Below are 27,162 nucleotides of genomic sequence, written 5' to 3'. Positions count from 1 at the left end.
CGGGAGAATCCATTCCAAGCACGCTGAGGGGGAATACGAGGAGATTCGAATCCGCATCGAAGAACACACAGAAGGATGTGTGAGTGTTCGCAGGACAGAAAAGACTTAACTAAGAGAATTCATCAAACATAAGTCTTCCGCTACCCGCCCCGCCTCGCCGTCGGCGAGGGACTGTAGTGTGGTACGCTCCTTGACGTAATGCCGCCGAGCATGTCGGGAGTTGTAGTTGGTCCGCCCGGGCCCCGCCCCTCGACCGTGCGGTGACGCCACTTCAGGGCCGCCCCCTGAGCTTTTGGGCAGGCGTCGTCGTCCCTGTCACCGCCACGTCGCGGACATGGTGAGTCCACGTCGCGGACATGGTGAGCTAGTCACCGACCCGTGTGTTTTTCCCCGGACTTTGGCAGCCGCCACGAGCAGGGCTCCACAGCGCCTGAAAGGAGCTGGTCCTGCCGGGGCCCAAGATGGCAGCTGCGAGCTCCGCGGGCTGGGCGGCCCTGCGGTTCGCCTGTCTCCGCGCTGGGCCGGAGGGAAAGTGCCCCACACAGTGTGCACCCCGCCTCGGCCACTTTGGACACGCACCCCTTGCTGCTCCTCTGTGTGAAAGCATTTTGAGAGACTTTTCGGCGTTTTTGAAGCCTTGCAAGAAGGGCTTCACCTGGGAAAGACAGGCGCAACTTTCTTCTATATTATATTCCCCTAGTTCCCGCGGTGTCTCCCTCCCCCGGTTTCCCTCCTGTCTCATTGCTCAGCAAGGTTCTCCAATCCTTATCCTAAATGTTGGTGCTCTTCAGGGATGCTTTACACCTTATGCGGTCTCCTAAAATTTTATCTCTAAGTGAGACCTTTCTTCTGAGCTCCACACCCACAAATCTGCTAACCGTGCCTCCACGTGGATAGCTCATATGTATTTCAAACTCAGCAAGTTCCAAACTGTGCATTTCCACCTCTCCACACGCCACACCTGCACTTCCTCCAGGAACCCCCAGCTCTATACATGGCACCACCATACATCCTGTTGTGTCTGCCCAAAACCTGGAAATCATCCTTGACATCTCCCTCTTCTCAACTCCCGGACGTGCAGTCAATGATCAAGTCCTGTAGATTCTCCTTATAAATGTCTGTCTGTTGTCACTGTCTCCACTCTTACCATCCTTGGCCTTGAGATCTAACCATCTGGGGTATTCACCTACGTGGTCTTTTAACCAGCTCTTCACTCGTCGATGTCCCTGCATGGAATGGGGTGTTGCACCTTCACTCACCCTTCAGATCTCAGCTTCAGTATTATTTCTTCAGAGAGTATCTCAATCGGAAGTCTAGGAAGACTAGTGCTTTTATGAAGAATGTCTTACGGAATCCTCATAACAACCCTGGGAAGTTGTGTAGTTTTTCAGTTTTACAGAAGAGAAACAGACATAAGTGACGAGTTAAATTGTGTAAAATTATACAGTCAGTAGCAGAGTTCAAATGTGCTCTTTCCTGTCTAACTTTTATCTTCAGTATCTTTAAATATTTTTTATTTAAATGGGTACATACTAGTTTGTATGGTAGTATTCTTTATTTAACCGACTTCTTATTAATAGCTATTTAAGTGGTTTCCATTTATTTTTCTGTGATGAACAACAGTAGAATAAATGGACAACATTGAAGCTAAATTTGTCCCGAACTTCCTTGATTGTTTCCTTAGAATAAATTCCCAGAAGTAGAATTGGGACAAAGGGTATATGATCTTTCAGCAGATTACAATTTTAGAATAAATAAAAACAGTGACCCTTATAGAAATGTGACAAAGGATTTGTAAAATGAGAAGAATTGTATTGGTACCTATTTAATACTGTTCTGAGGATTGGAGTGAGTATGTGTGTTTAGCATAGTGCCTTTTACATGTTTTTGTTTTATTTTGTTTTATTTTTTGGAGACAAGATCTTGCTCTGTTGCTCAGGCTGGAGTGCAGTGGTGTGATCACGGCTCACTGCAGCATTGACCTCCCAGGCCCAAGCAATCCTCCCACCTCACCCTCCCGAGTAGCTGGAACTACAGGTGCAGGCCACCACACTCAGCTAAATTTTTTTTTTTTTAAAGAGATGGGGGTCTTCTGTGTTGCCCAGTCTGGTCTGTAAGTCCTGGGCTCAAAGTGATCCTCCTCTCTCCGCCTCCCAAAGTGTTGGGATTACAGGCATGAGCCACTGCACCCTGCCTGCCTTTTACATTTGAAGAGCTCAGTAAATGTTAGCTTATTCATTTATTTCAAAATAGGGGTCTTAGTGTGTACTGTGGTTCTTCAGTCTGTTTGAGAGATGTTTTGAGAATCTGATGAAATTTTGAAACTTCTTCCCCAAAGAAATCTCCCCCTCTTTGCTCCCTTCCTGTCTCTTTCTGTCGTGTGTGTGTGTATATATGTATGTATGTATGAATATGTGTATCTGTGTGTATATATGTTCACACCCAATGATACATGTCATTTGTCATATATCATCAACCAACTGAAACTCAGCATATGGATCCAAGTTAAGAACTGATCTGTTCCATTTTGCAAGTGCTCTTTTCCCTTTATAAGTTGTAAGCGTCCTGTGCCTTTTTTTTTTTTTTTTTTTTTTTGAGACGGAGTCTTGCTCTGTGCCCCAGGCTGGAGTGCAGTGGCGCGATCTCGGCTCACTGCAAGCTCCGCCCCCCGGGTTCACGCCATTCTCCTGCCTCAGCCTCCCAAGTAGCTGGGACTACAGGCGCCCGCCACCGCGCCCGGCTAGTTTTTTGTATTTTTTTTTTTTAGTAGAGACGGGGTTTCACGGTGTTAGCCAGGATGGTCTCGATCTTCTGACCTTGTGATCTGCCCGCCTCGGCCTCCCAAAGTGCTGGGATTACAGGCTTGAGCCACCGCGCCCGGCCTGTGCCTTTTAATTTTCAGCAAAAACATGGTTTTCTTATGGCTATATGATATTCATTTTTTTAAAACCGATCTCCTGTTGTTGGCAGTTAATATCCATATACCTGAATCTTTGTGTGGTTTTCAGATTTTTCTTAGACTAAGTCTAAGATTCTAAATGCATATCACTAGATCAAGCCTATGAATATAAACCTTTGATTCTTCCTGCCACATTCTCTGAAGAATTCCACCAGTTGATATTCCCACCCTCAGTATTAGTTTCCTCTCATTGTCTTGACTCCCTGATATTATTATATTAGATTCGGTGCCTTGTCACATTCTTAAACTAGTTCTTTACCGTTGATGTTTTATTGTCATTGTTAAATCTGTCAAGATTATAATTTAGAAAGATTGTCTTAAAGCAGTAGTTCTCAACTGTTCACAGAATCACTGGCATGGGGGCATAGGGTACTTTCAAATATCCCTGTGCCAGCTGGGCGCGGTGGCTCACGCCTGCAATCCCAGCACTTTGGGAGGCCAAGACAGGCGGACCACTTGAGACCAGGAGCCCAAGACCAACCTGGCCAATATTCTGAGATCCTGTCTTTACTAAAAATACAAAAATTAGCCAGGCGTGGTGGTTCATGCCTGTAATCTCAGCTACACGGGAGGCTGAAGCAGGAGAATCTCTTAGACCCAGGTGGCGGAGGTTGCAGTGAGCTGAGATTGCGCCACTGCACTCCAGCCTGGGTGACAGAGTGAGACCCTGTCTCAAAAAAAAAAAAAAACAAAACTCCCTGCGCCTAGGCCCACCCCTTAGACCAATTAATCAGAATCTCTGGGAGTACAGCCCAGGTATCAGTATTTCAGTCTCCCCGGGTGATTTCAGTACAGAACAAAGGTTGAGAACCCCTGATTTAAAATTTTGGAGTTGCTTTTGTTTTCATTTTTTCCATGAATTAACTCATGACATAATTTGAGGAATCAAGATTAATTAATGTCTTAACACTAAACTCAATTAGATTCTAATTTATATGAAAGTGAGTTTGTTTTGTTTTACAAGGAAGTTTGTCTTTATCTCTATTTGTTCTAGGTGATTTCAGAAAGTATGGATATACTCTTCAGAATAAGAGGAGGCCTTGATTTAGCTTTTCAGCTAGCTACTCCTAATGGTAGGTCTTCTGAAAAGTTCTTTTTTATTAGAAAATTGATAGTGAAATTTACTGATATTATCTCCATTTTGCAAGTGAAACTGAGTGAGAGATAGGATGAACTAAGATTATATTGTTAGTAAGTACATTAAATGGGACTTACACTTAGACACTGTGTTCCAGCACACTCACCAGCCCCTGGCGCACCTCTGTGCAGATTAGAAAAAGATGTTCCTTTTCTTAAGAAACTTTACTCCCCTCTTCATTAATTGTCACAATAAATGTAAATATCCACAATGAGCATATTGTAAATGTGCATCAAGAATTGTACATTACAGACTTGCAATTGTATATATAATCCTGAGTCTCCAGAACCTACTCTCTTAAATGCTACATTATATGGGGATGAGTACAAGAACTCTATGGGAGAAAAATCAACAAGGTTTATATGAAGCAAATTCTAGGATGTCTTCCTGTTGCTGACTTGAACAACAGTCACAAACTGAGATAAAGAACATCAGGAGGAATGGGATGAGCTGTGTTTGAGATTTTGTTTCATTTGATGCCAGTGGGAGGTCGAGTACAGATTCCCAACAGGCATTTGGCTGAGTCAGAAATTTAGAACAGTGTGGTCCGAGTTGGAGCTAGAGAATGTCATGTCTCTGAAGGATGATAGTTAACACCGTCATAATAAATGAAATCACTCATGAAAAGTACAATTGGTGGTACCAGAAGCCACGGAGCAGTTCAGAAAGATAAGGAATGAAAAGTACTGTATTAGTCTGTTTTGCATTGCTCTAAAGGAATACCTGCGACTGAGTAATTTATAAAGAAGAGGTTTATTTGGCTCACAGTTCTGCAGACTGTACAAAAAGCATAGTGCCAGTATCTGCTTCTGGTGAGGCTCAGGAAACTTTCAATCATGGTAGAAGGCAAATGAGGGGGCAGTGTATCACATGGCAAAAGAAGGAGCAAAAGAGAAGGGAGGAGGTGCCAGGCTGTTTTAAAGAACCAGCTCTTTTGTGAACTGATAAGAGTGAGAACTCACTCTTATTACTCTGAGGATGGCACCAAGCCATCCGTGAGGGCCCATGATTCAAACGCCTCCCACCAGGCCCCACTTCCAACACTGGAGCTCCCATTTCAACATGAAATTTGGAGGGGACAGACACTGACATGCTTAACTTTAAAGGCTTCACAATTTTTTTTAGGTAACTTTACCAAATAGTCCTTTAGGGATAAACAGAAGCTAATTTAAAATTATGTTTGTCTTTTGTAGTGCAACTGAAAATCTTTAAATTCTGCTTTCTGAAACATATCAAGATATTTTAATATCTGATTTGTTATGAATAATCTCTTCTGTATGATAGTCCCAAAGTATTTATTTATCAAGATACCAGTGTGGACATTATTTATTTATTTATTTTTTTTAAATACTTTTTGAGCAGAATCAGGTCATTGAATAAATATTTAACTACGAGGTTAAATAGGCTTAGGATTTAGGAATGTAAGGCTAAGGCAAGTATTTAAAGATTGTCCCCTTTGACTATATCTTCTTATATTGTTTTGACTTTGGAAACATAAAAATGTTTCCAAATTGAATATGTCGAGTATTCAAAAACATTAAAATACTCAAATTTTTTGAATATTCAAACATTTTTTAAAAAGTCTATTGAAACGAAATCCTTGAAAACAAAAACAAACTAAAGCAAATATCATGTTGGTGACATAACCATACAGAGGAAGAAAAACCAACTGTGACTTGAGAACACAGAACTTCGATTATATAGGCGTAGTGGGATATAGTCCAAGGAGAAGAAGAACTAAGACATTTACATTTCACTAAATAGTTTTATTGCTATAAGTAGTACATTATTTTAATAGTAACTGGCATCTTATACATTACTGATGGGAATATAAAATGGTATGGCTGTGAAAACAGCTTGGCCGTTCCTGAAAGTGTTAAACAGAGAGTTGCCGTGTGACTCAGAAATTCTACTCTGGGTGATCACCCAAGAGAACTGAAAACACATCCACACAGAAACTGAACTTATGCACAAATGTTCATGGCAGCATATACATGACAGTCAAATAGTGGAAACAAATGTACATCAGTTTATGAATGAATAACAAAATTGGTGTATCCACACAATGGAATATTATCCTGCCATAAAAAGGAATGAAATACTGATTCATGCTACAATACAGATGAAACATTATGCCGAGTGAAAGAAGCCAGACACAAAAAGTCACATAGTGTATGATTCCACTTATGTGAAATGTCCAGAATAGGCAAATCCATAAAGAAAAAAACAGGTTAATAATTGCCATGGGTAGTATGCTGAAATTCTTTGCATTTTGCAAAGGAAGCTGAGAGATAAAAACTAAGATCATATAGTTAGTAAGTGGATTGAACGGGATTTAAACTTAGATATTGTGTTCCAGCATCTCCACCAGCCCATGGAGTACCATGTACAAATTAGAAAAGATGTGGGAGGGCCGGGCGCGGTGGCTCACGCCTGTAATCCCAGCACTTTGGGAGGCCGGGGCAGGCGGACCGCGAGGTCAGGGGATCGAGACTATCCTGGCTAACACGATGAAACCCCGTCTCTACTAAAAATACAAAAATTAGCCAGGTGTGGTGGCGGGCACCTGTAGAACCAGCTACTTGGGAGGCTGAGACAGGAGAAAGGCGTGAACCTGGGAGGTGGAGCTTGCAGTGAGCCCAGTTCGCGCCACTGCACTCCAGCCTGGGTGACAGAGCGAGACGCCGTCTCAAAAAAAAAAAAGAAAAGAAAAGAAAAAAAAAGACATAGGAGGTAAATCAGAAAATTTTCAATTTGAGAAAAGTGGGGGGAATGAGAAACGACTGCTGGTAGGTACAGGGTTTCTTTTTGGAGTGATGAAAATGTTCTAGAATTAGTGATGATTATAAAACCTTATGAATATACTAAAAGCCCTAAATTGCTTTAAAAGAGTGAATTTTATGGTCTGTGAATTTTGTCTCAATTTTTTAAAAAGATAGGCAAAAACTTTTTAAATAATTATTGAATATGGGGGGGGAATGGGTATTGAGAGTTTTACTTTGCTCTACTTTTGTGTAGGTTTGGAACCATTCATGTTGAAAATTTTGTTTTTCTTAACTTCTATTTATGTTCTTTTAATTTAGAAATTTTTCTCAAGAAGGCGCTGAAACATGTGTTGAGTGACCTGTCAACCAAGCTTTCTTCAAACGCCCTTGTGTTCAGAATTTGCCACAGTTCAGTGTATATATGGCCTAGCAGTGACGTAAACACCATTCCTGGAGAACTGACTGACGCTTCCGCGTGTAAGAACATACTGCGCTTTATTCAGTGAGTACGTTTGAAGATTTCTAGAAATGTTTTCAAAACATCATTTCATATTGTAAACGTCTTTGTGTATTAAAAATTTAGATTTGAGCCGGAAGAAGATATAAAACGGAAATTCATGAGAAAGAAGGACAAAAAATTATCAGACATGGTAAGCAAACCATCTGTCTTCTCTACTGATAAAACTGTTAAATCTTTGAATTTGGAACTGAGTGCAACCTTAGAAATAATTTAATCTAACCCTCTTATCATAGGTCAGAATATTGATGTCCAAAAAGATTAAATGACTTGCCAAAAGTTGTATTTGTCTTACATATCTCAACTTTTGTCTCATTATAATACATAATCTCAAAAGGGTTGTTACTGTAATGCTTTCTCTGCTCCCATGAAAATAAAACAGCCTGAATACATTTATAAATTATTTAAATTAAATCGAGGCATTCTGAATCATGACAGAGCGACACACTGTGCCACATAAAATAAATAGTAAATGGTTTATTTTTCTTCACACTATTCTTGGTTCTGTTGCGTGTGTGTGTGTGTGTGTGTGTGTGTGTGTGCGTTTTGAGATGGAGTTTTCACTCTTGTTGCCCAGGCGGGAGTCCCATGGCACAATCTCGGCTCACTGCAACCTCTGCCTCCCGGGTTCAAGCGATTCTCCTGCCTCAGCCTTCTGAGTATCTGGGACTACAGGTGCCTGCCACCACACCCAGCTTATTTTTGTATTTTTAGTAGAGACAGGATTTCACCATGTTGGCCAGGCTGGTCTCAAACTCCTGACCTCAGGTGATCCACCTGCCTCGGGCTCCCAAAGTGCTGGGATTACAGGCATGAGCCACTGCGCCTGGCTGGTTCTGTTGATTTTTGAACCAATATTACTGAGTACCTGCCATGTGCCACAAACTTTTAACAGATGTTGAAGATAAAAAATGGAGATGCTTCTTCAAGGCACGAAGTTGTACAAAGTTAATATGACTACAGTGTTTCCAGGCTAGGAGAGGGAGAATGGGTGGACATAAGGCTGGAGAGGTGGGCACAGGCCTCTTTAGAAGAGGCCTAACTAAACCACTAGCTATGGAAATACAGAAAAGGGATTGGATACGAGAGATATTTAGGGATACAGTGGATTCTGCTTGGAAACTAACTGGCAAGATCAGTTTCTTGCGTGAGTAAAGATGGAAGGTGAGGAGGACATGAGGTTGGGTTGGGCCATGTTTAAGACCTCAGTAAGATGTACAGATGAGCTGTTAGATTTACAGATGTGGAATGCACAAAATAATTATGGGCTGGATACAATGATTTGAAAATTACCGGTAATTGGAGCTTGACATTTTGAGGGGTACAGGTGAGTTCTTTCTAAGACTGTTCCTCCTTTTGGATTTGTTTTATGCTTCCTTGCTATTAGAGTTAGGTCATGTATCATTGGCAGGGATACCACAGAAGCGATGTTGTGACCTCAGCACATCATATGAAAGAGAAACAGTTATCAGTCTGTTCCTATTATTGGTGAGGTTAACTTCACTTACCTAAGATGGCATCCACCAGTTTTCTCCGTGGTAAAGGTACTGTTTTTTCCCTTATAATTAGTATCTTGTGGGAAGAAACTTTGATACTACATATGTGTCTTACTTTAGTCCTCATCAGATTTTTACCCACCACTTTTAGCATCCATTGATAATTTTTGCCAGAATCCAGTATTAACGTGGTGATTACAAAGTGGTGATTTTTCTAAATCTATCATTTCCTTCTGTATTATCTGCCATGGATTCTTATTTTATGCAGTAGTTTATAATCTGGTACTATCATTAGTTATTTTGATGCTCACATTTTCCAAGATTTGGCCAATAGAAGCTTCTTCAAGCTGGCTCCGGTGCCTTTCTAACATTGTAATTTTGGGCACTTCCTACTTTTTTCCAGGTGCAACATGTGTTTTCCCTGTTCTAGCTGGGGAATCAGTCATTTTTCCATGGGCACAAACTTTTAGACATTTATACTGTCCACACACACACACACACACACAACACATTCATTTTTATCTGTGTAAATCACATTGATACCTCCAGTTCCACTTCAACCCTAGAGTGCTTGACCTTTTCCCAGTGAGAAGTCTGTCTCCCAGGATCCTCAATATTTTGCAAAATTTGTTTAGTGTAGATTTCAGAATTGTTCCATACCCCTGTAAAAATCAAACCTACAAAGTAGAATTCAGTATTTGTTTATAGTTATTTATGTATTAGACCAGGGGTATATAGTTACATGTTTGAAAGTTCCTTTGGTGTGTGGTTATTTTATGTTCATTTGATTTTTTAAAAATTTTAAGTCAATATAAAAGTGGAGAGAATCATGTAATGAACCCCAGTGAACCTATGCATGGTTTTAATGTTTATCAACACATGGCCAGTCTGATTTCATCTTTACTTCTTAATCCCTCTCCCCACATTATTTTGAAGCAAAAAGTAATTTCTTTTTGAAATAATATTTGTGCTTTTAATCTTTTTACTGTAGTACCGCTTTATATACTATCCTTTAAAAGTCCTTTTACCGGCTGGTCTGGGGGTAGTGAGTTATCTCAACTGACCATTCACAGCCAGTTACAGATTGAACTCCTTGTTCTCTACTCTTTCCCCGCTTTTCACTACTGTACTTGACTAGTCTTAAATTTTTTTTCTTAATAAAAAATACATTTTTGAAAAGTCTTTTTAATTACTCTTTATATTTAGTGTTTAATATACTCCAAGTTGACTATTCCTGTTTATCTGTATAGCATCAAATAGTAAATATAGATCTTATGCTGGAAATGTCAACCTCCCTGGCAGCTGTAACGCCCATCATTGAAAGGGAAAGCGGAGGACACCATTATGTTAATATGACTTTACCTGTCGATGCAGTTATATCTGTGGCTCCAGAAGAAACATGGGGAAAGTAAGTATTTTTGTAGTACCACTGCCACATTTAAATCAGGGCCCTTCCCCAAACCCATGTTTCTGTATCCTGTAGGCATACGTAAGGTGCGATTTTCTCCTTGTTTATTATTAACCTAAGAGCCATCTATTAGTTAAATGGTTATTTGGAGGAAGTAGGGTGGGTAGCATGCTAAAACCTGGAGGATTTCCCTTTATCCACAAGAGCAAATATACAGTTTCTTTTATAATGCATAATTCAGACTTCCTTTAGCAAACCTGGTCCAATCAAGTTTTTTACTATATTAAGAATATATTAGCTCTGTACTTCTCTTTATTGTAGCCACTATAACTTTTGTTAATACACTTATATGTTTCCCCCCACAGAGTTCGTAAACTCCTAGTTGATGCAATTCATAATCAACTGACTGACATGGAAAAATGTATTTTGAAATATATGAAAGGAACATCTATTGTGGTCCCTGAACCACTGCACTTTTTATTACCAGGGAAAAAAAATCTTGTAACAATTTCCTATCCTTCAGGAATACCAGATGGCCAGCTGCAGGCCTATAGGAAGGTAAAACCAGTTCATTTATTCTTAGAAAAAACAATAATGACTATCATTCATTTTGTATTTAATTATATATTTCCACTAAATGGAAGGGATTTTGTGATTTAACTTAAAAGTGTAGAAGTTAGACTGTTCATTTTACACATTATTTAATTTCTGTTCTCTTGAAACTTTAAGTAGTATTAGTGAAAAAATCTTATGTTGAACCTGTATGTAACATTTTAATTTTAAATGCTCGGTGTGGTTCATATATTCTGTGAAATTGTAATATTTTTCCCTAATGAAACATAGAAATGAAAAGGTGCTTACCTGCCTAAAGTAGCTGGTGTAAACAAATTTCTGTAACTTCCAGGTTTGTGAAAGAAACAAGATGACAGTTAGGGAAGGAAAATGATAACTTATGCTAATTCTGAATAGGGTTTATGGTAATACTCCACCAGTAAGGTTATTTGGGCTTTATTAGAGGAATTTGGGAGCAAACATTACCAGCATTCAGAGTAATGAGGTTTACTGGCAAAATGGCTGGTTGTGGAATACATCTTTTTGGTATGTGGACTTGCTTAGAACTCATCAAATTAGACCACGGAGCATCTTCCTAATTTCTGTCCTTAGGGAGAGACGTGATACCCTGACCCTCTGTATGTGGCAGTGACTTGGTAATTTACTCATTTACAAGGCCATTTCAAAGCCAGTCTTTAGCCTGGATGTATTTTAACAGACTATGTTACAATAATTATTTAAAAATTATCTCAGTTCTCTTACTCTAACAATTTATATTCATTTTTCTCTGTTCCCTTCCAGTTTCTACCCAGATACAGACGTAAACGAAAATAAATCTTGGTTTTAGTTCAGTTTTCACTATCTTTGATGTTAGTGAATTAAACCATAAGTGTTTGGAAACTTTTATAACCCATATATAATTTTCTGTGTTTTATAACATCTTTATTTATTGACTAGGAATCTAAATCACCAACATTTTTTCTTTTTCCATTGATTCTGACTTATTTTAGGAGTTACATGATCTCTTCAATCTGCCTCATGACAGACCCTATTTCAAAAGGTCTAATGCTTATCACTTTCCAGATGAACCATACAAAGATGGTTACATTAGAAATCCACATACTTATCTTAATCCACCTAACATGGAGACTGGTATGGTGAGTTTAACTAATTATGGGAGTCATTTGATCAGTAATGTTATTAGTTGTTTTTTGTTGTTACCTGGTAGAAGACTTGATTCATGATACATTCATTCCTAAAACATGATTTATCACCCATCTCTGTTAACAGGCATTGCTTAAGATAGCAGTAATTAAAAATGGTCTAGAAAAGTTAGTAATAGGTAGTATATACCACATTTATCTTACCAAAATTCTCCTTATTTCTTTAAAGGCTTGTCCCATTTTTTCATTCTGGATACCTGAGAAATCATGCTAATTAAGGGCATAGTCTACCCAAACCATACTGTAGGATACGTCTTTTTTTTTTTTTTTTTTGAGACGGAGTCTCACTCTGTCACTCAGGTTGTAGTGCAATGGTGTGATCTCAGCTCACTGCAACCTCCACTTCTCGGGTTCAAGCAATTCTCCTGCCTCAGCCTCCTGAGTAGCTGGGGTTACAGGCACCTGCTACCACACCTGGCTAATTCTTGTATTTTTAGTAGAGACAGGATTTCACCATGTTGGCCAGGCTGGTCTTGAACTCCTGACCTCAAGTGATTCGCCATGTAGGCCTTCCAAAGTGCTGGGATTACAGGTGTGAGCCACCGTGCCCAGCCACTGTAGGATAAGTCTACACTTATTTTCTGTGTAACATATACCCGGTTGCCATAGTGAAGTATTCTGTGTAACATATACCTCACTAAAGGTAGCTCAAATAAGAGTGAACTGGCAGAGGGTGTTAGAAGGGTTACTTTAAGGATGCATGGAGGCCAATGTGAAAGGACCTTATAGGCATCCAAGATTAGGAATACCAGTACAGCCGGGTCTCTTAGAAATAGCAGCCCTGTGACTGGCAGCTGTCCCCCCTCAGTCTCTCTCAAGGACTCCGTGGATACCTTGGTGGCATTGCTGTTGCTTTCTGTGTATGCTTGTGATCCTAACTGGCCTGTTCTTAACTTTTACTCTGTCTGCTCAGCCTCATACCCTCTGTGTCCTTACTGTTTCAGCTTGTGTGTCACTTTTTCCTGTTCTTCCTCAGCTGCTCAGTGTATGCCTCATTCCAACTGCATTTCCTGCTCCCGGCTGCCTGGCTAACTCTGCACCTCTCAATTCAGATTCCCAAGAGAAAGAAAACTTGGCCATTGTATCGTAGCATTTATTGAAACTTGTATTTGTTTCCTAAAAAATAATCACATACTTGATGGCTTAAAACTACAGAAATGTATTGTCTCAGTTCTGGAGGTCTGAAAGTAGTGTCATTGGGCTGACATCACAGTGTCAGCAGGGCCACCTTCCCTCCATAGGCTCTGGGGGAGAATCCATTCCTTAATCTGGTGGCTGCTAGCATCCTTTGGTTTGTGGCCCCATCGTTCTGATCTCTGTCTCCTTGGTCACATTACCTTCTCCTCCTATGCCCACTCTTTTAAGAATATATGTGATTGCATTTAGGGCCCACTGGAATCCAGGATAACCTGCCCATCTTAAGATCCTTAACTTAGTCATGTCTATAATACCTTTGCTTTTCTTTTTTCTTGTACTTTTTAGCACAGAGGGTGCATTCACAAGTTCCAGGGATTAGGACATACATTCCTTTTGGGAGCCACCTTTCAGCCTGCCACAATGGTCAAGTTACAAATTTTTCTATCTGTGCTTGGGCAGAATATATATTCTCTAATTGTTGGGTGAGGGTTGGTTCCATCTTTGCCCCTCTCTCTTCTCACCTAATTTTTAAAAAATAATAGTTTGGAGCCAGGCATGGTGGTATGTAACTGTAATCCCAGCTGCTCAGGAGGCTGAGGCAGGAGGATCACTTGAGCCCGGAAGTTTAAGACCAACCTGAGCAACATAGTGAGACCCAATCTCAAAAAAATAAAAACAGAAACCCAGTTCTTTAAAAAAAGACGTATACATTCTTAGCATTATAAGTAAGAACTTATGTGATATTAGTAATTTATTTATCTTTATTTTTTGAGCCTTAATTTAGGGTCATCAAATCACATACCTGGGCTCTAATCATAGCAGGTTTGTAAATTTGCACAAACATTCTTCCTGTGTCCCATGATATGGACCCTTCACTTGTTTGTTCATTCCTTTATTCCTTCCTTCCTTCATTCAGCATTTATTCAACAACATTTATGCCAACCGCGTGCCAGGTGTGTTGTAGAAGCTTGGGCCCCAAAATGGATAAGACACGGTGTATGTACTCACTGAGCTCACATACTAGTGTAGGTAGGCAGATATTTTTTAAATGATACGTAATATGTCAGGTAGTGATACACTTTGACAAATAAAAACATAAAGAGGACAGAGATGACAGGTGAGGCAGGGGGTGGGGCAGTGAGAGAATGAGTGGGCCATCTGTAGACTGCATGGTCAGAGAAGACCTCTGACATCTAAATGGAGACCTGAGTGAAGTAAGAGTGCAAGCTGGACAATTAAATTGGGAAAAGAGAGCTCCAGGCCAAGAGAACCATGAGGCTCCGAGGTCATGTTGCCCCTGGTATATGGGAAATGAAAGTAGAGGGAGCAATGGGGAAAAGTTTAGGAGATGAAATTGAAGAGGAGGCCCGAAGGTAGGTCCTGCTGGGCCCCGTGGTAAGGACTTTGAACCTCAGATAAAAAGCCAAGAAGGTATAATGTTAAACCATAGATCTGTGAAGGCATTTTTATAAGGAACTACAGTAACATTAAACATAATTCAGGAGCATATATAGAATATGTACTTCTATCCTAAGTTAATATTTCACTGTGTTTCTTCTCTGTGTATAGATTTGTGTGGTCCAGGGCGTATATGGTTATCATCATTATATGCAGGATCGGATCGATGACAATGGCTGGGGCTGTGCTTATCGATCTCTGCAGACTATCTGCTCTTGGTTCAAACATCAGGGATACACAGAGAGGTCCATTCCAACACACAGAGAAATTCAGCAGGTACAGAACGTATCATTTTAAATTATAATCAACTCTACATTTCATTAGCCCTTAATATAATATACCATTGATAATATTTGTTACCTCATGGTGCAGACTTATTTCTGTTTTGAAGAAAAAAGTATTCTTAATGCCTGTCTTGTGTATGGATTTTTTTATATTTTTAAATACATAAAGGCTCTAGTCGATGCCGGTGACAAACCAGCAACATTTGTCGGATCACGGCAATGGATTGGATCTATTGAAGTACAGCTGGTACTAAACCAATTGATTGGTATAACTTCAAAAATACTGTTTGTCAGGTAAGGACACTTAAAGAAATTAGATAAATTATTTCAAAGTGACTTTGTGAGTAATGTATACTTGTATTATTTAGGCCTAATTTTAGCCTAGAAGAGGAAACCTTAAAAATATATTAACGTTGAGTAGTTATAAAAATTGTATTAACAGTTTCTTTATGCTCCAATCTTTTAAAAAGTTTTAAAAGGAAAAACTCAGATGTTGATCTATGACTGACCATTTTGTTTACCTCCTGCTCTTTTTCTTCCTAAAATATTAATAATCCAGTCATGAGTTCAAATAATGTATTCATTTTGTCTTTTCCAGTGTATCTTAACCATAATTCTAATATTAAAATGAGAAAATATAAATAAATAATTTTCTATGACCATAACTGGCTTACTCCTGATTGTATGAGCTTATGTTTTAAAATACATTTTCTAGCTGGGCGCAGTGGCTCACGCCTGTAATCCTAGCACTTTGGGAGGCCGAGGTGGGTGGATCCCCTGAGGTCAGGAGTTTGAGACCAGCCTGGCCAGCAGGGCGAAATCCCGTCTTTACTAAAAATACAAAAAAATTAGTTGGGTGTGGTGGCACATGCCTGTAATCCCAGTTACTCAGGAGGCTGAGGCAGGAGAATTGCTTGAACCCAGGAGGTGGAGGTTGCAGTGAGCCACGATCGCACCACTGCACTCCAGCACAGGTGACAAAGCGAGACTCCCTTTCCAAAAAAAAAAAAAAGAAAAGAAAAAATACGTTTTCTAAAAAAAGAGAGAGAAAAAACCCAAACAACAAATAAAATACATTTTCGATTGTTAATTATACTAACATTGTCCTCATTGTATCAGTCCTCAGTGGTTATGAAAATCAGTGGTAAAAAATGACAGACTGGCTGGGCACAGTGGCTCATGCCTGTAATCCCAGCACTTTGGGAGGCTGAGGTGGGTGGATCACCTGAGGTCAGCAGTTTGACACCAGCCTGGCCAACATGGTGAAACCCTGTCTCTACTAAAAATACAAAAATGAGCTGGGCATGGTGGTGTGTGCCTGTAATCCCAGCTACTCAGGAGGCTTTGAGGAAGGAGAATCCCTTGAACCTGAGAGGCGGAGGTTGCAGTGAGCTGAGATCGCGCCACTACACTCCAGCCTGGGCAACGGAGCAAGACTCCATCTCAAAAAAAAGTAATAAAAAAAAACAATGACAGGCTTAAGTAGTGAAGAACTTTTTTTAAAAGTTACAGTTTTGGTACGTTAAAACATTATACATTCCTCATTAAGCAAGAGCTAAGGTTTAGCACCACCGGACACCTCCCCCCAAAAAATACCTCCTTTCATTAGCCCATCTTTCTTTCTCTTCTCAAAAGTAAGAATTCTGAGAGTCCCTAAAAATAGTATGTTGCACTTGAAAACATTTTGCAGCTTTCGCGTTGATTTCAGACACGTGTTTTAGTCGGAGACTCTCCTGGTGTGTAGACAGGTTGGTATTTTGGGTCCCAGTGTAAAGATGAGGAAATACAGACTGAGAAGTGCACCAACAAGAGGGCAAGAACCCAGCACTTAACACTCATTCTTCTGATCAGTCCATCCATAAGAACTCCCTGAGCACCAAGGTGACGTTTTAACTTCATGTGAATAAACCCAGGCCGCCTTTACGCAGTCCAAGAAGCAGAAAATCAAGGTCTGTTAGCTTCTTAACTACCACACTTAGCGGCCTGAAGTATTTTGAGTTTATGTTGCTTTAAATCGCACAGTTTAATTGTTCTGTCAGTTCCGTACCACTTAATTTTTTTACATTTATATATTTTATCAATAACAACCTGAAAAAACAAGAATGTAGGAAACATTGTCTTCTCGCTCATTATTTGGCCTTAGTGTTGGAAGTAATTCATCTGATAGAAAATGGTTTCTTTCTAGCCAAGGTTCAGAAATGGCCTCTCAAGGACGGGAACTGGCTAATCATTTCCAAAGCGAAGGAACTCCAGTTATGATCGGTAAGCTGTTTCAGACATCGTTTTTGGTAGAGTGAGTATTATGTAAAACTTATCATTGATATAAATATTTAATGTTGCATAAAATCAGTCATTTAAAAACTTTTGAAATTAACTTTTATACCATATATATGGATCTCTGGATATTGAAAAAAATTTCCAAGGTGGCTTAAGGGTTACAAAACAGATTATAATAACCAGAAGAAGCAAAGGCTGAGAAATGGTAGCTATGTTCAAACATTTAAAGAGCTGAGAGCAGTATTAAAAAGAGGAAATGGTCACTCAGCTGAGCTTCGTAAGTTATGACTTTGTTGCTAACTTGGCTGGCTTTGTGACATTTTGCAAATTACTTATGTCTCTGGATTTTATCTGTAAAATAAGAAGATTGGATTAGCTGATTTAAAGATGCTTAATTCTGTGAAGAACAAGACCTGTCCTATGATGACAGAAGGCAAGCTGAGACTAGTGTGTAAGAAATGGAGGTAGAAACGGTGTAGTGGCTCACACCTGTAATCCTAGCACTTTGGGAGGCCGAGGCAGGAGGATAGCTTGCATCCAGGAATTTGAGACCAGCGTGGGCAACATGGCCAGACCCCATCTCTACCAAAAAAAAAAAATACACAAATTAGCCGGCATGGTAGTGTGAGCCTGTAGTGCCAGCTACTTAGGAGACTGAGATGGGAGGATTGCTTGAGCCCAGGAGGCTGCAGTGAGCCAAGAAATCCACTGCTCTCCTGCCTGGGTGACAGAAGTGAGAAACTGTCTCAAAAAAAAAAAAAAAGGAAATGGAGGTAGGCTGATGTCAGCAAAATATCAGAAAGAACTTAATGAGTTAGGCCAGTCCCGGTAGCTAACGCCTGTAATCCCAGCACTTTGGGAGGCTGAGGGGGGCGGATCACTTGAGGCCAAGAGTTTGAGACCAGCCTGGCCAATATGGCAAAACCCTGTCTCTACTAAAAATACAAAAATTAGCTGGGTGTAGTGGCACGCACCTGTAATCCCAGCTACTTGGGATGCTGAAATAGGAGAATCGCTTGAGCTGGGAGGTGGAGGTTGCAGTGAGCCGGGATTGCCCACTGCACTCCAGCCTGGGTGACAGAGCAAGACTCTGTCTCAAAAAAAAAAAAAAAAAAAAATTCCGGGCACGTCGGCTTACGCCTGTCATCCCAGCACTTTGGGAGGCCGAGGTGGGCGGATCACGAGGTCAGGAGATCGAGACCATCCTGGCTAACACAGTGAAACCCCATCTCTACTAAAAAAAATACAGAAAATTCGCTGGGTGTGCTGGTGTGCGCCTATAGTCCTAGCTACTCAGGAGGCTGAGGTAAATAGAACATATAGTCGGGTTTTACACCGAGATGTTCCATTGCCCAGGACGGGCAGGAGACAGATGCTTTTCTCTATCTCAACTGCCAAGAGGCCTTCTGCCTCTTATAGTAATCCTCCTCAGCACAGACCCTTCACGGGTGTCAGGCTAGGGGACAATTAGGTCTTTCCCTTCCCACGAGGCCATATTTCAGACTGTCACATGGGGAGAAACCTTGGACAATACCTAGCTTTCCTAGGCAGAGGTCCCTGCGACCTTTGGCAGTGTACGTGTCCCTGGGTACTTGAGATTAAGAGAATGGTGATGACTTTTCACAAGTATACTGCCTTCAGGCACTTGTTTAACAAAGCACACCCTGCACAGCGCCAAATCCTTTAAACCTTGAGTCACCACAGCACATGTCTCTTGCAAGGACAAGGTCAGGGGTAGGGTCACAGATTTGAGATGGTAACAGCATCTCAAATACAGAACAAAATGGAGTCTCTTATGTCTACTTCTTTGTATATAGACACAGTAACAGTCTGATCTCGCTTTCTTTTCCCCACACTTTTATAGTTTAGAGCAGTCCATTTTAATGCTATTTTAGATCAGTTAATAGGCAAAGTATCTTTTTTTTTTTTTTTGAGTCTTGCTGTGTCGCCCAGGCTGGAGTACGGTGGCGTGATCTTAGCTCATTGCAAGCTCCACCTCCCAGGTTCACACCATTCTCTTGCCTCAGCCTCCTGAGTAGCTGGGACTACAGGCACCTACCACCACGCCCAGCTATTTTTTTTTGCATTTTTTTAGTAGAGACAGGGTTTCACTGTATTAGGACCTCGTGATCTGCCCACCTCGGCCTCCCAAGGTGCTGGGATTACAGGCGTGAGCCACTGTGCCGGGCCATAATCTGTCTTTTTAAATTGAATAGGCATTTGACATTTGTTTATGTCTTCATTCTTATTTCCTATTTTTTCTTATATAGGGGGAGGAGTTTTGGCCCACACGATACTAGGAGTTGCATGGAATGAGATTACAGGGCAGATAAAGTTTCTGATTCTAGATCCACATTATACTGGTGCTGAAGACCTGCAAGTTATTTTGGAAAAGGTAAGTATCCATTTAACACAAATTGAGACACAAGGCAAAGAACCTAGAAATGAAGGATCACAAACTGGCTGGTAACAGAAAGAGAGTAAGCTGAGGGCAGAGATCCTGCCTGTGAGGAGCCTTCTGAGGCTGTTGTCAGTAGCCCTCTCTGTATAGGGAACGTGCAGGAACAACGCACATTGCAAAAGACAAAATGTAGATTTATAGAAACTTTCTCAGTTATTGAAATTAGTAATAGGACACACACTCATAAATATATTCCTTTGGAGATTTTAGAGCTTTCATAAACAAATGTATCAAAGTTTATCAATGTCTTAAAATAGATGAGTGGAATATATAAACTTTTAAAATTTCAGAAGTAACCAAAAGATAGCTAAGCAGTTTGCTAGACATTATGGAAGCTTGACTAATTTTAATTTATTTACATATTACCTAATCTCACTCTATAAAGGGTTTGAAGTTGATACATGTCTAAGAGTATTTGTTCTTACTTACAATAGCAGGTAAGGGAGGTAAAAAGTTGTTAATTCATAGACAACTAATTCTCACATATGAAAACTCAGCACCAAGTCTTTAGGAGAAAGTATTGTAAAACATAATTAACTTGAATTTTAAGTAACATTTATCTTCTTTGCCAAATACATTGAAATTGCAGAGAATACATACTTTTAAACCATAAACTAAAAATAAAATGTTTTAATATGTTAAAGAGTTTTAAGCCGGGCGCGGTGGCTCACACCTGTAATCCCAGCACTTTGGGATGCTGAGGTGGGCGGATCACCTGAGATAAGGAATTTGAGACCCACCTGGCCAACATGGTGAAACTCCGTCTCCACTAAAAATACAAAAATTAGGCGGGTGGTGGGCGCCTGTAATCCCAGCTGTGTGGGAGGCTGAGGCAGGGTAATCACTTGAACCGAGGAGGCGGAGGTTGCAGTGAGCCGAAATGGCGCTATGGCACTCCAGCCTGGACAACACGGGTGAAACTCTGGCTCAAAAACAAAAAAAAACCAGTTCTGAATGTGTGTAGTCCAGTTGTCTTCTACTGGCAGTTTACTGGTCTTTTGTTTATGAGAAGGGTAAACACTAACAGGATGGACGTGTGTTATTACAGTTGTAAGTGTTTTTCCTTTTGCTTTTCTCTTTCACAGCATTTGGAATTTGAAGTCTCTAAAAGGTTTCTGACTGGTACATGTATCTTACTGAATATAGTAGCAGTACTCTGGTTCTGTAGCAAGGTGTTCGTTCAGTATTTATTAAAGTACCTAATAAGTGCCAGGCACTGTCCTAAGCACTAGTATTACACGAGGTTTTTAGGGAGCTAAAACCTTTAGTGTAGGGCAGAGAAGGACAGTCCAAAAAGGACTCTCAAGAAAAAAAAATGGTATCTCAGGTGCTTTTACGAGGCTGATGCTGTAGCGGAACCCTGTAGGAACAGTGAAAGCTACATTCCAGGTAGATCAGTGTCCAGAGCTAGGTGGAGGGGAGGCTGGAAGGACACACCAAGCTCAGTCAAAAAGGGTGGTCTTGGCGGGCGCGGTGGCTCACGCCTGTAATCCCAGCACTTTGGGAGGCGGGCGGATCACGAGGTCAGGAGATCGAGACCGTCCTGGCTAACATGGTAAAACCCCGTCTCTACTAAAAATACAAAAAATTAGCGGGGCACGGTGGCGGGCGCCCGTAGTCCCAGCTACTTGGGAGGCTGAGGCAGGAGAATGGCATGAACACGGGAGGCAGAGCTTGCAGTGAGCCGAGATCACGCCTCTGCACTCCAGCCTGGGCAACAGAGCGAGACTCCATCTCAAAAAAAAAAAAAAGGGTGGGGGGTGGTCTTTGTGAACCAGGCATTTAGATTTTTTCTTAAAGGCAGGGAGAAGCCTTAATTATTTTCATCATAAAATTTATCTTTTCTGGTTGGCTCAAGGGACTCTGCACTACATGGCATTATCTAGATAAGGTTTCTGAACAATTAGAGTAAGGGATTGTACCTGGTTCCTTTCTCTGAGAATTGCAGTCTCCATCTTTGCCAGTTATATTTCTATAGAACTTTTCAACAGCAGATACCTCCTTGCGCTATTTGTATGCACAAGAAACTGTGAAGCCATCACTGGCTACAAGCAGGCTAAGGCACTCCAGGCTTCCACCTGGAAATGGTTCACTTGACTCCAGAAATCCAGGAGGCCAGAGGAGAGTTCCATCTCCGCCTGACCTTTGTCTTCTTGTGGTGCTTTCTTGTTTGAAGTTCCCAGGCTGGTCATCTCTCAGGAAACAAGCATGTCCTAAGCACCATGTCCCTATACAATCCCATTTTGACACCCTCTCTACCCATTTCTCCTTTAAGAAATTTGGATCTGGTTACCTGGATAAGACCTTCATGTGTAAAAGGATCAAAAAAAGGTTAAAACAGAGAATGAGTCTTTTTTCTATTTGTCTGTTAAGAAAAACAGGACATTAAGAGAAACTTTTGCTGAAAAAATGAGATGATAAATAGAATGCTGGTTACGTAGGGAGAGTGGGGAGTAGGACTGGTGGAGGATTTTTTACTTTTGTTTTTTTACAATGTGTATCTTATTTGGGAGGGAGTCAGACCACTGCTTGTCACTCACTTCGTGGTATTTTCAGAGTCTCAGCCTCTTCGCAAGGATTTCTCAAAGCATTTCATTTGAGAATCATACAATACAGACCAGTTATTGGCTTTTCCTTCAAGTTTCCTTCTTTAATAACTCAGTGGTCCTAGAAGAAATCTGAGAAATTTTCATATTGTAAGTGAGCTTTTGCTTGAAAGTCATTTTCTCTGAGGTCAAAAAGGATGAATACTGACATGAAATATAGAAAGTAGAATTGAGTAACACCTAGGATTTGAAAATGAAAGGGCACAGAGTGCCAGGCAGGGGGCAGGCTGAGGGTTCTCACTACAGTGCTTCAATCCTAAGATGCCACTGAATGGTCTCTTACAGCCCTTTATGGACTACTCAGAAAAACAGACTGCTAGCTCAACTGTCACATGCTGTCAGTTTCAAGCAGTAAAACTATACATCTCAGAATCAGTAAAGTGTAGTATCTGGAGTAATTATAAGTAAGTTTTTTAAAAATGATTTTTATGATGAATTATATAGAATTAAAAATTCAAAAATCTACCTTAAAAAGGTAAGTTACTTTTCTATGCTTAGTAGGAGTTCAAATCCTTGAATGATAAAGCCATTTAGAGTCTTATCCCAAGGTCTTGCTGACAGAGCCTGATGTCACGATTTCCATGACATCATCTTGTAACTTTGTAAAAGGCTTTTCCCTTTCCCTTCTCCTCTATCCAGGGCTGGTGCGGATGGAAGGGTCCAGACTTTTGGAACAAGGATGCATACTATAACTTATGTCTTCCTCAGCGACCAAATATGATTTAAAATATCTTGGAGTCAAAGACTGCAGTAGAGTGGTATTATAAATTTGTGAATAATCAGTTTAATTTCACCTTAAATCCTGGTTCTAGTTTGACGGTTTAAATTATGACCTTTTTCAAAGGTTGTAAATACTGCACGGAGAATGTATTTTTTAGACATTCCTTTAATAAAACTTAAAAGACAAAGCATACACAACCAGCATGTTATAGGCATGTAAATACATGTGTTCTTAAATGGATCTTCACTTGGAAGAAAGTTTTTCCTCCTTCTCAGAAGGAGTTTAGACACACATATGGTAAAGCCAAAAGCAGGAGCTTATAGATCTGCATGAAATGAGGGCGTTCTTCAGACTTCTTCATGACCCACGTGACATCTGTTTTTAAAAAAACATGCTGACGTTAAAAACTTTTTTTAAAAAAATGAGTTTTATCCCCAACTTCCACCATGCAGGCCCATTTTTGGTCTCTAGACTCATATAACCAATATTAAGATGTTAATGAGAATGAAACACCACTACTAGAAATGAGTGTCAATATTAAATGGAATAATAAATGCTATGCAAATGAGATCAATTGCTGAGGGAGGAAAACAGCAGCTCTGAGTTACTTACCAACACTTCCTTTTCCCACTGATATTTCCTACACTTCCAAAACTTCGTTTCTGTCTGAGCACAGGAACACGATCATTCCTGTCCGAGTGTTCACTTGGTTTTATTGTCTGCATGCATTTAATTGTTGTAAGAAACTTGGCACAGTCTGGAAATCCACATGACCAAGCGAGATCTTCAGCTGTTTGCCCGTTCTTATTACATAAACTGAAAATATGATAAAAATTGAGTTAAATGAAAAATTGAACTTAAGTCTTTTTTTAAATATCTTACAAGGGAATTTTGGGCTCATACAAATGTTGACTGCAGAACAGAAGAGGTAAAGGATGCGTAGGGAAATCGCATGTTTGGTCACTATTGTATCCTCAGCAACTAACAGAATCCAGCATAGAGTGGACATTCCAGTTCTGAATGAATGTAAGAATTATCTGATGCTTAATACAGTGTATGAGTACCCAAAGGTAGTCAATGAGAACTACAGAATGGGTTTTCCTAAACTGAAACTGAAGTAGAATACAGTCATACTGAACAAAATTGCACCTCTGATTGCTGAGGATCTGACTTTTTACTGACTCGAACAGAGTATTATTAGACAGCACCAACAACCTAAGTTAACATTTAAATGATTAACACTAAATTATCAATTAGGCAAGCATTATTTTTAAAAGCACATGTAACTAAGGTTTAGGAGTCTGATTAGTTTAATCCAAGGAAACATGAAATGTGAAGCCACTGTTTTCATACTCACTCAATCTGGGCATCACTGGCTACAAGCAGGCTAAGGCACTCCAGGCTTCCAACTTTTGCTGCCTTGTGTAGTGGAGCTTCTCCTAAAACATCCTTAAGGTAAGACAGTACATTTTAGAGTCTCCCAAAAATACTTTTTGTGGAAGATGGTGAGTGACATCTAATATTAGCTATTTAAGGAAGCTAGTTAGAATTGCATTGTACTGGATGGAATCTTTTTTTTTTTTTTTTGGCAGAGAACACAAACACTTTTCGTGGGTTTATTTTGTTAATATTCATTCTCAGTTCAGGTTTTGGGTTTGTTTTCAGAAATGAGAAGTCTTAAGTCACTTTAAGATTAAGAAGTAATGTGTTTTTGATACATATAAATGTGCATCAACATCTGTTCTAATTAAAAACACTATTGATAATTGTTTACAAATGCAAGATTTCAGGAATGCAGAATTAATTTAAATAACTAGTGGATTATTATAACTTCACCATTCTAGCATATGCTCTGAAATGATTATCATTCATTCCTTTATTTAGATCTTCTAGATACTTTTAGTGATTACATTAGGGATAGCCAACTCTCTGGGCTAATTTGAAACATAGGAATGTACTATGCTTGCATATTCATTTCAGTATGGAACCTTCTGAAAATCTCCTCCTTTGGACTGAATTTTTTACTTCAAGCTTTTCATTTTTTTTCCCTCGGTAAGCTGTAAAAGCTTATTTTTGATAAGTTAGTTTGCTTTTTCATACCGTTTTCATTAATAAAAACGCGTGGCTGGGCGTGGTGGCTCACTCCTGTAATCCCAGCACTTTGGGAGGCAGGCGGATTACCTAAGGTCAGGAGTTCAAGACCAGCCTGGCCAACATGGTGAAACCCCGTCTCTAATAAAATACAAAAATTAGCCAGGCATGGTGGCGTGTGCCTGTAATCCCAGCTACTACAGAGGCTGAGGCAGGAGAAGCTCTTGAACCCAGGAGGCAGAGATTGCAGTGAGCCGAGATTGTGCCATTGCACTCCAGCCTGGGTGACAAGAGCAAAACTCCGTTTCAAAATAAATAAAAACGTGTAGCCATATCCACATACATTAAAATGTAAGCAAATAAAAAGAGTTCTCCCAGAAAAGTTTACAATTTAAAATTCACCATGTTTCAATATTCAACGGAAGATGAAAACTACATTAAGAAAATTCTTTAGGAAATTAGAATGCTTGTGGACATAGCTCACAAGTATTTGAATTGCTACCGGGAGACTTAGTAGTGTAGCAATTACTTCTTTTGAAATAAACTAGATCTGTGCTGTTCAATATGAGTCAATAGCCACTTAAGGCTAGAGTATCTGAAATGTGGCTAGTCTGATTGGAGATATGCTGTCACACCGGATTGTGAAGACACAGAGTAAAAGAAAATGTAAAACATCTAATCAGCAATTGCTTTATGTTGATTACATATTGAACTGATAATATTTTGGACAAATTGGGTCAAATACTAAAATTCCATATTTATTAATGTGGCTACTTAAAAACTTGAAATTTCTCATGTCCTCACATCAAGACTGGAAAAAAATTTTAAATTACATCTGTGTCTTGCATTCTATTTCTGTTGGACATCGCTGCTATAGAGCTGAAGCAACTCTCGGCGTCTGAGGAATGTTTGTTTGGATCTGGGCTGGAGGGGAGGGCTGTGCACAGCAACAATCAGTTACCTAGTTACCTGTTGGTTGAGGTCAGCGCCCGTTTGCAGCTGCCAGAGAAGAAAGCAAGCAAGGCCGCTTCCTGCGGCTAAGTGGACAGGTGACTGCTCGCAGGGATCCGGGGGTGCGTTGACCGAGGCTCCTGTCTCCAGCAAATGCTTCAGACCATCCACCTGCGGGAAGAGAACAAATCCAGCACCTCTCTCACCTTTGTCCAGTCCCGCGCCCCTCCAGGCTGGAAATCTCCTCGCCCTTCACAACCAGCTCTGACCAGGCGAGACCAGGCAGCGCCCAGTGGTCAGTCCCCGCGTTCCCGAGAAGACGCGTCTGGAAACTTGAGCCTGCAGGACGAAAGCTCACCTCGGGGTTGCAATCCAGCAACAGCATTTCCCGCCTAAGGCAGATGACAAGAATCCTCGGAAGCGCAGAGCGGTGGGACGCTCGCCGCACCGCGGCAGGTAAGAGTGCGCACGCCGGCCCCAGCACGGGAGAATTTAAAGACCGCTGGGACTTGCGGGCCGGCCCTTGGCAGCCGCGCCCCAGCTCCGGTTGCGCCCGAGCAGTCTAATCCCCAACCACCGGGACCCGGTCCAGCCCCGCGGAGGCCGCACGTACACAAACACTGGCACGTGGAGCCCGGCGCCGGGGGCAGGATGGGGCGGGGGCGGGCGCGCGAGGCCATCCGCCGATTGGCCAGCTGCGGATGCGCCAGGCCTTCCCACCTCAGGGCGGGGCCCGCGGCCGCCGCACGGAGCCTCAGCGCGCGTGCGCAGGGTAAGTCAGTGGGCGGGGACGGACAGGAGCCCGGGCGGGAGGGGTGCCGCGGCCGCCATGAGGCGCGCTGAGTTTGACACGTCTCCTGGTAGCGCGCCCGCCCTTTAATCCTTCCGGAGAAGCGGGAGTTTCGGCCGCAGGTTTTGGCTCTGCCGGCGCGCACGTAACCAGGAAACAGGGAGCCGCACGCAGCTCCCCGTCGACGCCGCGCTGAGAAGCCGCCGTGCACGGCGCTGCTGCCGCCTCGGCGCCGGGGAATGCGAGTTCTTTTATCTCGCGCGCCGTCGCCCGCCTCCCAACCCGGGGCGTGAAGGCAGGGACCGCGAGCGCGAATTCGCGGGGATGG

At 41.2% G+C, this 27,162-nt stretch overlaps 2 protein-coding genes across 3 annotated transcripts; one reads left to right on the top strand and one right to left on the bottom strand.

Annotated features, from left to right (window-relative positions):
* The first annotated feature begins 218 nt into the window (after positions 1-218).
* Positions 219-23,853, top strand: UFSP2 (UFM1 specific peptidase 2). Its single transcript, XM_025385145.1, has 12 exons — positions 219-337; positions 3,954-4,032; positions 7,181-7,364; positions 7,446-7,512; positions 10,126-10,283; positions 10,649-10,841; positions 11,846-11,992; positions 14,765-14,929; positions 15,107-15,231; positions 17,123-17,199; positions 19,485-19,609; positions 22,921-23,853. Exons 1-12 carry the CDS (start codon positions 335-337, stop codon positions 23,005-23,007), a joined length of 1,410 nt encoding a protein of 469 aa, XP_025240930.1. The 5' UTR covers positions 219-334; the 3' UTR covers positions 23,008-23,853.
* ANKRD37 (ankyrin repeat domain 37) lies at positions 23,148-26,872 on the bottom strand. Of its 2 annotated transcripts, XM_025385148.1 has the most exons (5): positions 26,403-26,872; positions 26,063-26,215; positions 24,360-24,451; positions 23,615-23,818; positions 23,148-23,377 (listed from the first exon to the last, which is right to left on the bottom strand). In XM_025385148.1, coding segments are annotated over exons 1-5 (477 nt in total). In that variant the 5' UTR covers positions 26,430-26,872; the 3' UTR covers positions 23,148-23,376. The 2 variants fall into 2 exon arrangements, with proteins under 2 accessions (XP_025240933.1, XP_025240932.1); XM_025385147.1 differs by having other exon boundaries at positions 23,148-23,818.
* Positions 26,873-27,162: the final 290 nt, after the last annotated feature.

This window comes from Theropithecus gelada, chromosome 5 (genome assembly GCF_003255815.1).
Source record: "Theropithecus gelada isolate Dixy chromosome 5, Tgel_1.0, whole genome shotgun sequence".
NCBI lineage: Eukaryota > Metazoa > Chordata > Mammalia > Primates > Cercopithecidae > Theropithecus > Theropithecus gelada.
This window is presented reverse-complemented; position numbering and strand designations above follow the sequence as displayed.

What these genes read in the sequence shown, in the direction of transcription:
- UFSP2 (XM_025385145.1), top strand. An exon ending in AGGAACTCCAGTTATGATCG is followed by an intron (nt 17,200 to 19,484) that starts GTAAGCTGTTTC and finishes TTTCTTATATAG; the next exon opens with GGGGAGGAGTTTTGGCCCAC. An exon ending in TGCAAGTTATTTTGGAAAAG is followed by an intron (nt 19,610 to 22,920) that starts GTAAGTATCCAT and finishes TCCTCTATCCAG; the next exon opens with GGCTGGTGCGGATGGAAGGG.
- ANKRD37 (XM_025385147.1), bottom strand. Translation starts at nt 26,429, where the DNA reads ATGCTGTTGCTGGATTGCAACCCCGAG. An exon ending in TGCTGGATTGCAACCCCGAG is followed by an intron (nt 26,216 to 26,402) that starts GTGAGCTTTCGT and finishes CTCTTCCCGCAG; the next exon opens with GTGGATGGTCTGAAGCATTT. An exon ending in GCGCTGACCTCAACCAACAG is followed by an intron (nt 24,452 to 26,062) that starts GTAACTAGGTAA and finishes TCTTACCTTAAG; the next exon opens with GATGTTTTAGGAGAAGCTCC.